This window comes from Rhodnius prolixus, unplaced genomic scaffold (assembly GCF_049639745.1).
Source record: "Rhodnius prolixus isolate KJV_2025 unplaced genomic scaffold, Rpr scaffold_1, whole genome shotgun sequence".
In the NCBI taxonomy this organism is placed as follows: domain Eukaryota; kingdom Metazoa; phylum Arthropoda; class Insecta; order Hemiptera; family Reduviidae; genus Rhodnius; species Rhodnius prolixus.
The window spans coordinates 46,761,749-46,773,088 of NW_027411581.1; the positions used below are offsets into that span (position 1 = coordinate 46,761,749).

Genomic DNA, 11,340 nt, shown 5'->3' on the forward strand with positions numbered 1-11,340 from the left:
TCACTCTCTCATCCCTGGGGCCATCTTCCCGGCGACATTGTTCTCCATAGTATTGTAGCTTTTTCTTTACTACTCCCTCATCCATAGTCTGCTTAACCTTCCATTTCTTACCTTATATCTCCATTTTTTTATTCTATCTCTTCTTGGCCTTTTTCAAATACCTTCTCCGATAATCCATTTCTACTGAACATATCTTTGCACACACCCTCCTAGGTTTCCGATTCTTGCATCATGCTAGGATTCATTCTAATATTGAGTAGAATATTTGCTGTTTATTAAATTTGGGCAGAATTCAGTTCCATGTTACCGTGTAGAGTATTTCAACCTTTGGCTTTTCGGGTCTGACCCCTTTTAAACCCGCACATCCCCTCCACATCTTCTCTCTTTTTCCAATACAGACCATCCAAGTATCCTTAACATTCTTAGATCTCGTACCTTCACTCCATCTACATACAAATCATTCATCTAACTTATTCTTTTTATTTTTTATTTATTTATTTTTTTTAATACCAACTTGAATAAGAATCCTTCTGCGTCCTTAACGTAAATTCTAGATCCTCTTTATTCCTGCCTATAACTCCATGGACGTTATTTCAAAGAACAAATAGTGAGTGAAACATGATGTGACTTTATTGTAAATTGCAATAAATAAACAAAATTAGAATTTTGACTAAATTAATTTCACACTCCGCAAGCATTTTTGATCGGTAATGGAATTTAATAAGTCAGGAAAATAAGTGGTAGTGGGAAATTAAGAAAAGCAACTAATAGCGGCATCCAGTTTTGCAAAGATCACTCTCTGCTAACTTTAAATATGGAAATCACTAATCAAACATTCAACATTCTTTTTTAGAATGCTTAGAGCCAGTTTGGAAAACAAAGTGGTTAGGTGTGGATAAGGAGATTAGAATTGCCTTACAATTTGGATCCTAAATTGTAATGAGAAATTTATAATTAAACTTAGATGAAATCCACTTCTCCATCAAAACTATCTTAACGAACAGTAATCTGGATCAAACAGATACACTTATGTACAGAGTATACAAGTTTGCAGATTCCTTGTTTTCGTTTCTTTCCTAATGCCGTACATCATTGGCGTTCTGCCATTAAATGTCTCGCAGCCAAATATATTTTAGTTCTTGAAGAGAGCTCGTCAGTACATGTCGCAGTCAAATGGGACAGGGCTTCGCCCACAAAAAGATGTTCTCCTCTCATGGCCACGTCCCCGCAAAGCAAACAGTTCGGGTTGTCAACTACCCCGATCCTAAATAAGTGAGCCTGCAGGTAATCATGTCCGGTAATCAAGCGAAAACAGGCCACCGCTACGCTACGAGGCAGGTTATTTGACAGCACATTGTCCCTCAAGGCAGTCCATCGTTTGTCCTCTGATTGTATGGTATGCAGCTCCGCAGTCTTCCTCTCTGCTTTTGCTCGTCAGATTGAAGGAATGTACCCTTCAGGCTGTGTCATGTTTGCTGACAGCTTAGCGAGTCTGTCAGCTTCCTCATTCCCGCTGAGGCCGCAATGGCTGGGGATCTATTGTAAAAACCATCCGATAATTATTTTACGACATTTATCGTAAAATTGCAGCCCAAGCAGTGAGTGCCATTATCGTGGCCTACAAATCGATAAAAAGGACTACATTCTTAATCGTCATATTCACAATGCTTTTTAGGGCTAAAAGGGCAGTTCTGACTTCCCCATCGAAATTAGAGGCTACTCTTCCCACAGGCTAGGCCACACTGAAAGCGGAACTGTAAACCCCAGCCTAGTTTACAGAAAATAGTTGGAGGCCGTTTTTTGAGAGAATAATTTTTAATAACTAATAAATCAACTAAGTTAAGTAACGCTTCTGAATGGCCAATTTAACCAGAAGCTTATACTTAAACTTACGCAATATTTGGTTTTTAAATTATGCTACTCGCAAATCATTCAAATTGTAGGGATCAAATTTTGGGCGTTTCCTCTGGATACTAAAAGTATTCTGTTAACAATGATATAATTCTTATTAAAACAAAAACTGACCTCTGGCAGACCAAAATTAATTTATAAATTTAAAAAAGTTTAAATAAGATAAACAGAACTTCGTCTCCATTCATCATCTCTTAGGAAGTAACCAAAAAGTATTCATCAATGCCGCGGTTTTTGCACGAGTTTAAGGGTTGGGCGGCTGGGAATGCCGCCAACTCGGCTGTCGACAGACTGCCCCCAACTTGCAGCGTGGACTTAACTCTGTTCCATTCGCTTTTCTATTTCCTACTAAACTTAATTGAATTCACACAAGTTTTGCTATGACTTCGTTTTTTTTCATAAATTTAGTCATATTAAGAAAAATCTACATTTATTTAAAGAAATTAACTCTGGAATTGATTATTTACAAACCAATTAAGATAACATTAGTGAATTTAGCAAACATAAGAAAGAGAAAATCAAAAAAATCGATACAAATATTTTGACCTGTTTAATTAAAAAAAAAAGAAAAAAAAAAGAATTATAATCAACAAAACAACATCCCATAATACTGAAAAAAAATTACACAGTACGAATGCCTATGAATCTTTGAATCAAACTCAACAAGATTAACTTTTTATGATTATCACAATTTAAAAGTAAATTCAAGTCGGAAAATAAATATATATTCTGGTTTTGTTCACAATAATGTATCAGAATTAGTTGCGAAATAAAAGTTTCCAGCTACTGGCCAAATTATTTTACTTGAAAGATTTTTGCTAAATATATTTTTTAGAAGGGCTGTAAATAAATGCATTGTCCTAGGCATTTCTTTGTAAGCCAATAAAAAATATTGTTCGGTTCCTGCTAGTGAAAATGGATACAAAATGACAGTTTGCATATGAGAAAGTTGTGCATTATTTTCCTGTGTTTTTATCTCTATTACAGGACATTATTATTGATAATTATCAAATTATTAATAAATGAACAACGTTCAACAAATGTTTGTCATTAATGTGCATGGATAAGTTTGTACTGGGTAGGATTTATGTTATACTCATGCCTTTTTTTTTACTACATATTAACAAAAATAAACAGTATTTAAAAAAGTTCAAATTACAAAGAATAAACAGTATTTTTACAAATCATAATAAAAGATAATCAATACTATTAAGGTTACACAGATGAACGTACCTTGTTCATCCCATTTCCCATGTTGGCAAAAGTTCAATTTTTGTAACGGACGAACCAAAATAACTATGTATAAAAAAATAAACAAATCCGCAGACGGTCGGTCGACATCTAACAGTCCCTCCCAGTGCACCACCAACGGAACTCACATCCCTACTAACGGGTAGCTTGCCTACTAAATCCGTGCTTGTGCAGTTAGCGTTGCGCCGCTGTGTTCTAGCTGTGGAGCGTTGTGCTATACTCAACGACCTTGGTGAGGGTAGTTTATCATAACCCATCCAAAACCTTCCTTTGCCCCGCCTAGGAGCATCCTTTTATCACCTGACACAGAGTTGATATCAAGTTGATCCAGTTACAACTACGCGATAAGCGTGTCCAACAGACAGAACCATGTATTTCCAAACGTGAGAATGCTCGACAAAACAAAAAATAAATAGCAATAAAATGTACTCAATGAACCAGCCACGAGCTGGTATTGCTTTAGTTACCATAGCAACATGTTGCGGCAACTAACATGCGCCATTTCTTTCATTCATCTACCCTTCATGCATCAATTGAACCCAAAATTGTTAATAATTAATTTTTGTTATACAAGCTGAATGGAGTTACTCACTTGTATTTCCACTTTTTATTAAATGTGCAGTTGGTTCGAAAAACATCTTTAGAAAAGTAAGGATTTGCTGATTGGTTTGAACAAGGGTCACCCACTTAAGTTCGCGACCAGCCGGCCCTAAATTTTTGTTTTTCTCCCACAAGTTAGCAACTGAATAAGCTGGAGCTTTCTCAGCCATTTCGTTCATGAAATATGCAGTTCAGATCTCAAAATGATTAAGTCAATAATTTTCAAGGTAGAATCAGCTGCAACAGGATTTAAGTTGTATTGATGAAGTCGTCTTTGGTGGACAATAAATTGAAACTGTTTGGGTCAATTGGATGAACTGAGTTCTTAAATTTTCTCTTTCTAAGAGCTACTTACAGTCCTCTGACCGGTTGATGGAGTGAGTGGCTCCGGGGGCCATTGAAAATGTATAAACTACCTAGCTGTAATAACTATTAAAATTGAATGACTTGATCTTTGCTTTCTTCAACTCGTTTTATTTTCTCTATTAATTTTTTCATTTCCTCGTACTATATTGTTTAAAATAAAACCGTCCAAGTATTACCGAAAGCGGATACCTTTGTTTGTTCCTTACGCAAACTGATTCAAATTATTTAGATTTGTAGCAAAAGACTCAAGGATCTCATCAATGGTTTATTAAATTTAATTTGAATAACTTTACAGTTTTTTATATTTTATTTTCTTTTGCTTCAATTTAAGTAACTTACGCTCTAGTAGACGCTGAATCGATGGTGATGCAGAAATGTAGCACTAAGTTGTATTTTCCATACACCATTAACACATGCTTCATGCTAAAATTAACTACATCTTAAAATTTCCGGTAGGAAAATGGTATGAGGAAAAACTAACAAATTTTTCTTTTTAAATTTTTGTTTTTCTATAAAAGATACATTTTTTTTTAACTGAAATTCCATTTAAAAATTACGAGTTTTTTGCAACAGTGCTAAATCACGTTTAAAATTGTAGTATCAATAAAAAACTATATTAATATCAATAAAAAACGGTAGGAATAAAAATCTTGTATCCCCAAGTCTTGGGCAATGTGGTTTCAGAGTTAAGTAGTGGATAGAGCTACCTAATAATTTTGTAGGCCGGTCTTAATTTCTGTGTAATAGAAAGGAGTACAGGTTAGTCTCGTGTCCAGTTTAAGATTATTTAAACATTATTACTAAAACTTTTTCCAGTCTAGACTGCTGTTTATCCTTTTCATTATAAGTATATAGGATATATGAAGAGTTACTTTCTGTTTTGAACAATCTTCGAAATTATTCCGGTTTGAGAAAAAATAGTACATGTCAACTTGTTCTTGATACTTATTGTTTGTGAGCCTGCTGCTCTACCAATAAATAGGAGATATCATTGAAGATAAAAAATTACCAAACATTTTGCAAACCTTTCGTTTTTGTAAACTTCTTACCAAAAAAAAGTTGGCCGTGGAGCGAAGAATCAAAGGGCGCAGGATGTATTCGGCTGAGGAAAGCACATTAAAACGTACCATTATTGAGGGCATTGGTTCCCATCGTAGTCTTCTAGTGATTTTTTTTTTTTTTTTTTAAATTATTGTAACCACACAGAAATCTTTACCAAATAGTTGTGTACGCGTCTTAGCTTTGAGTAGAATTCGTCTGTTTGGGCTAAATTCGTAGACGTGCTGGCTGTCAAGATTCAGATCAAAATAAATATCAATATGCTGTTCCGAATACTTTATTTTCTCTTTGGAGTACGGGACAACAACGATTGTTATCCTCTTCTAATTCGTTGAGATTCCATAACCGTCCAAAGGATTCGGTGGCTAAATTCCCACGACTACGCTGCTTCCTACAGAAGGCTTGATGGACGATGGGAACAGCGAGAAAGTGGGCAGCCTCGCTGGGATGTTTCTTAATTTACAGGATGAGCGATAATGAGCAATTGCAAAAAAAGGACTACTATTTTGTTTGACTAATTTTTAATTTTAGTCCACAATGCCCTTACCTTCAACTGTGAGTTACATCCTGATAATTAACGATGATTTTTGGTTAAAGACCACTCCCTCCTCATGAATTTCGCACACTCCAGTAAAATGAAGGTACAAGTAAACAATCCATTTCTGCTAACTTCTATAAAACCATACACCCCAAACTTAACATTTGCAAATTAACCAGAAACTTTGCAGAATTTTGTACAAAAATTTACACATAATTGGAATCTATGTATTATAATTACATTATATTACATACTGTACATGTATAAAATTTATATTTTAATTAAATATTTTACAAAATTTTATTATTTATATACATTAGTAGTATAGATTTAGAAAGAACTGTACATTAAAAAATCACACCTGCCACATATCTAACGAATTCGGAGACTGAGGCATCAATTACAGTGTTGTTTTTAGCCAAAAAATTAAGAATAATCAATGCAGTATAAGCAAGTGCATTATCATGGTGCAAGAGCCGTTTTACAGCGTTAATTTTTTTTTTTTTTAATTAAGAAAAACTGTAAAGACTTCTAAGAATTCCCCTAAATAGCTGTTTCAGAAATAAAACTTTTTTAGTGAGTGTACAAAATTTTACATTTATTTAATAAAGAAGTAACATTGCTTACTTTAAAACTCATACCCTTACGTCTGATGTTTACAAAAACTATTCTATATTAATCTGTTAATCTGAGAACGTTTCTGTTCATTTTATGTCCTTTTTATGGACGTACTATATGAACAATATATATATATCCCCAGTTCGAATGGCTACATTTTATTAAAAAAAGTATTAGGTTTTATTAAATATTAAGAATGACTGCCTACGCGGGATTCAAACTGAGGATCTCCCATTTACAAAGCCACGCTTTTGACCACTAGACCAACACCCTGGCAAGATATTCTTACCGTAATCATAGGTCAAGAAGTCTTGCATACAGGGTACATTATCATGACGTAAATTTTTCACAATTTTTTATGTAGTTTACATAATCATTGTCAAAACCAGTGGTCCTTATGAAACCCCAATCAGGTTTTTGTCCGTATCTCCGCTAAAAATGAAGATACAGCATCAGGGGTGGAAAATTTGAAAACTAGACAAAAAAAACATATAGTTTACTTTGTGGGTTTTTTTTTCGGAATTCTGCTTTCCTAAAAAATTATTAGCGATTGGTGCGTTTTAAATGGATCACCCTGTATAAATAACAATTTAAGTAAAACTCAATTTAAAAAAAAAAAGCTGTGAAAAATTTAGGCAACTTGAATCACCCAAGGGTGGCCACAGCTACAACTGATTTAGATATTGTATGTACTATATGTTTTTGTATTCATAATATTTAATAAATAACTATTATTACCTAATGAGTAGACATGTGCATACAACAGGTTATGGAATAATGAGAGAGATTCTATAAACATGCTTGATTTACCATCTAAAAAAAGCTTTTTAAAACGGACGCGATTTTTTAAAATTTTAAAAACGAACGGCTAGATGTAAAACTTTTTTTGATTATGTTTGAACGTCTTGGACTCAAAGATTTTTTGAGACTGTTTCAAATTTGATTAAAATTATCAGAATTTTTTTTTCTTTAGCAAATTTAGGATACACACGTAGAGAAACATCTGATGATTTCAGCACGCCATTGATGAAAAAAGTAAGGAAATTAGTATTCTTTAAATTTCCTTTAAATTTGTGGCGGCTATCAATAACATCTCACTTTACTGGATTTTGTTTTTCTTTTCATGAGACATGAGCACTATTCCAGTCAGTATCAATGAAGTTCCTGTCCACCAAGCTAAACTGGTCGTTTCTTCGTAAAAGAGAACGCCAAACACTGCCTGAAAAAAAAATAAAATAATATGAAGTCAATTTCAAGTGAAAGAAAGCAATACAGTAAATATGTTCAAAATTTTGCTCTACATATATTCAGAAATACTAATCATAGAAATGCAAGAAGCAAAGAGAGCTTGGGATCCATTAACAGACAGTACTGTCTGCAGCGAGGGAACACTGTCCAGAGCCTCTCATATACCAAAGCACTAACGACCCATGATGTGACCCGCAAAAATTTAAAATAATTGTTTCTGAGTATAGTTTTCCCAATTCTCTTCATTTTTTTTCTTTTTAGTTACTCCAAGCTCAAAGAAGTATAGCAATCCGGTCAAATAATTAAAATGTCAAATCAGTTTTGACTAACTTACATGTTTTGGTCTCCCCTGAATGAAAAAATTATTTTTTTTAACGCTAGTGTGGGCGCGTTAACAAAGTTTCACAGCAAACGAAAACGAAGAACTTCCAACTATTTAGGCAGTATTTTCTTCTCACAATCACGTTCTGCCGAAACCTGACATATGAAGGTAACATTTTCTCGAAAATATGTATCAACGCATATCAACGAAGACTATTACTGAAACTTGCTGCAGATATAATGATTCCTAATTTCGAAACGACTAGCTCACCAAAATGTAATTTAAGTACAGGAGAGCTGGGTCTCAGTGATTGAGTTGAGAGGTGTCATTTTCATGTAAATTGCAGTTGTGCTACAGTTGGTTTGAAGTAAAATGTGGATGTAGAAATTCGTGGAGAATCTCCTGATTTGCTTACCTAGGATATCCTTTTTCCAACACAATCATTTAAATTAAATAATCAATGACAAAACTGAATTTATTAAAGATTATCGGTATAAATATATTTGCTTAATATTGCCAATCAACAAAAATTGTAACAAATATTTGGGAAACCTGAATTATTTTTGCGCCATCCTATATACTTCTTGTATTTTAAATAATTTTTTTTTTTTTTAATAAATACGCCATCAATAAGCCAAATACAATTTTAGAATTAATAAAGAAATTACTAACCGTACTTATAAAATTTGAGGCAGTACTGATCACGGTAGGTTGCAAAGATGTAGGTGACACACTGAGGCTCTTCGCAAACAAAACGCTGCCAATAGTGTTCGAAGCGATCATAGCAATGAAAAATATTAAATAATACAACCATGAGTCCTAAAAATAAATTAGACAATTAAATTTTTCAATAAATTAACAATTTATGCCTTAAACTGTATAAAACGAACACTGAAAAACTTGTTCTGGATTTCTTCAATAGAAAGGAAGATAAACTTAAATTAAAGTATGTATTTGTGTCTGCCACCCTCCACAACTCCTGATCGGCTGTTACACTTAAAGCCAACAGAAAAGGTGTAACTTGTTCGTACATTACAGTTTCTTTAAACAATTCTTCCAAATCAATTTCAATCCTTTCAGTTTATTTATTTATTTTTTTTAATGTCCTATGGTTCAAATCCTAAGGGGAAAGGGACTGGGATTAAAGTTATATACACTGTGGCCAAAGGAGTATTTGATTGTCATAGAATAGAGGTATATAAAATGTTCAATAAGTAAATAGTATGATGAGCTGGAGTAATTGCACATATCAGAACCTAAATTTACGATATCAACTACATTAGAGGAGAAAATTAATTTGAATTTTGAGATATTACTATTCCAAAGATCGGAATTAAGCACTCTCTTGCACTTTTACTACCACGAAGAAAGTTCTCAATAATCACACACAAAAATTCACAATAATTTTTTGGTTGTTTTTCTATTACTTTGAGAGGCATTAGTCTCAACTCAACAAACAATTTATACTTTACATCGGCAATGCAAAAATTTAATTTATTTTAGATTTAATTATATTTTAAGCCTTGCTAAACAAACTATCGAAACATGTTTAAAATATATGCTCAACATCTTAACTTGAAAAGATTCCTGAATCAATCAGCATAGCAGTAATCATACAAAAATTGAAAATGATTATGTTTACGAGGAACGGTTGTTTTTAATAAGATTTATAAAGATTCTCTTAATTATATATAATAAAAACTTAAATGTTTCCAACTTCATAGCCAAGCCAACACACTTATACCTAGAAAACCTACTAACATCAGAAATTGGATACCACCACCAACGCGGGCAGGAAACTGCCACAAAACATTCTACAATAACATCAAATTTGATGACTTATGTGTGAATCAATTTTGTAATATTTAATCCAGGAAGTCAGAAATACTTGCGTGAAAATAAAGATATTTCTACTTCTGAATGTTAATATTTTTCAGTGTGCTTAGAGGGAAACAAAACATTATCATTTAAATGTTACTCACGGAATAAGATCCAGATAATTTGCCTAGAAAACTGCCTAAAGAGCCAAAGCTGCCTCCAAAAATAGAATACGTAACATATTTAGATACTTTTAACAATTCCATGTCGTATCGTTCATATTCCAAAAGGTTATCTGAGATGAGAGGTTACAGTTGACAAATATTCAGTAAAATGTGCCCTCACCCTAATGAAACTATTGCATTTAAAATTGATAAAATTAACAGTAAGTGTAACAAAAATGCTATACAGTTGATAACGAATTTTATTTTATTTTATCTATTGAAAAAATACGATAAAACAAAGGATAATTCAAACTTACCACCACTTCTACTACTCCTAATTCCTAAATATAGTTACAAGTAATTCATTATCGATTGAATATCGAAATAAAAAAAATTATATCGATAAACTTAGTATTCCCTTTAGTTGGTAACTATTATAAAGTAAGATAATTATTTCTTATAAAAAATGCAACCCCCCATTAGCTAGAACTTCAACCTTATTGTCTGAACGTCTACATCAGTGCAGAATGAGAATATCTTTTAATCCTTGGGTTACGTTTTTTATTTGGAAGAACTGATGAGAAAGATTGCGCAACAATGTTTCTGGACTCCAACTTATTTAGCCAGAAGCCTGTAAATTTTAACAAAAAATAGAATTTTTTTTTTAAATATGAAAATCTGCTTAATTTTGTTATTTATATTCGCAAATTAAAACATAAATTAAGATATATAAAGATTAATTTCTTCTAACCATCACAATTTGTTGCTTCTATTCTATTGGAAATTAGCAACTTTTTTTTTTTTTTACTAAAAAATTTAACTTGCGTGATGGTGTAGAAAGAAAGTCAGAAAGCTGCAGTACTTGGTAAGCAGGAAAGCTAAAGCTTAAAACTAATACGTAACAGAGGTTTTTTTTTTATTTTCAAGTTTTTGCTATTCTCTTGCTGCACTACAGAGATACTTACTTTAGCTATTCGAACGAAGAAGTAAAGACTGTTTCTTAATAAAATAAAAGTATTATTATTATTATTATTTTGTGGTTATCAATAACAAAAATACCATCATTTTTAATATTCGAGTAATTTTTCATTTTTCCAAGGATGAATTTATCAACTTCTTTGTTACTTCGTTAAAGCTTAGTAAACATTTCAGAACTTAGAAATACAAGTATGTGGGATGTAATCAAAATAATGTCGAAGCCTTAAAGAAGTGAATCATTTCACAAAATTTTCGTCTAAAAATTGTACTCAAAAAATCATAAACGTCATCAAAAAATCATCTAACAAGAGTAAATTCATGCCTTTTTATCTTTATTATTAATGTTTTGCTAGGTTCTGTTTTAAAAAGAAAAGAAAAGTTCTTTCGTTTTCGTTTCAAGGCTCTCAGGCTATTTGTGCTTTGAATACCTTAATACAGCTTGTTATTACGAAAATTACGAGACTATA

General features: G+C 32.5%; 2 protein-coding genes across 2 annotated transcripts in view; both read right to left on the reverse strand.

The window, feature by feature from the left end:
• Window positions 1-3,533, reverse strand: part of LOC141461146 (dual specificity protein phosphatase 22) — a 64,973-nt gene extending 61,440 nt beyond the window's left edge. The window contains exon 1 of the mRNA XM_074141912.1: window positions 3,145-3,533. Within this exon, the coding sequence (XP_073998013.1) occupies window positions 3,145-3,165 (21 nt within the window). The 5' untranslated portion in view covers window positions 3,166-3,533. The remainder of the gene's footprint in view (window positions 1-3,144) is intronic.
• Window positions 3,534-6,269: 2,736 nt separating this feature from the next.
• Window positions 6,270-10,593, reverse strand: LOC141461170 (transmembrane protein 42). The gene is made up of 3 exons (XM_074141962.1): window positions 9,896-10,593; window positions 8,586-8,732; window positions 6,270-7,562 (listed from the first exon to the last, which is right to left on the reverse strand). The coding sequence occupies exons 1-3, from the start codon at window positions 9,995-9,997 to the stop codon at window positions 7,443-7,445; spliced, it is 369 nt and encodes a 122-aa protein (XP_073998063.1). The 5' UTR covers window positions 9,998-10,593; the 3' UTR covers window positions 6,270-7,442.
• Between the last annotated feature and the right edge of the window lie 747 nt (window positions 10,594-11,340).

Bases quoted from the DNA above. Each gene is read 5' to 3' on its own strand.
- LOC141461170 (XM_074141962.1), bottom strand. From the start codon at position 9,997: ATGGAATTGTTAAAAGTATCTAAATATGTTACGTATTCTATTTTTGGA. The intron at 8,733-9,895 runs GTGAGTAACATT...ATTTATTTTTAG, and splicing joins AATTATCTGGATCTTATTCC to GACTCATGGTTGTATTATTT. The intron at 7,563-8,585 runs GTTAGTAATTTC...TTTTTTTTTCAG, and splicing joins CCTCAAATTTTATAAGTACG to GCAGTGTTTGGCGTTCTCTT.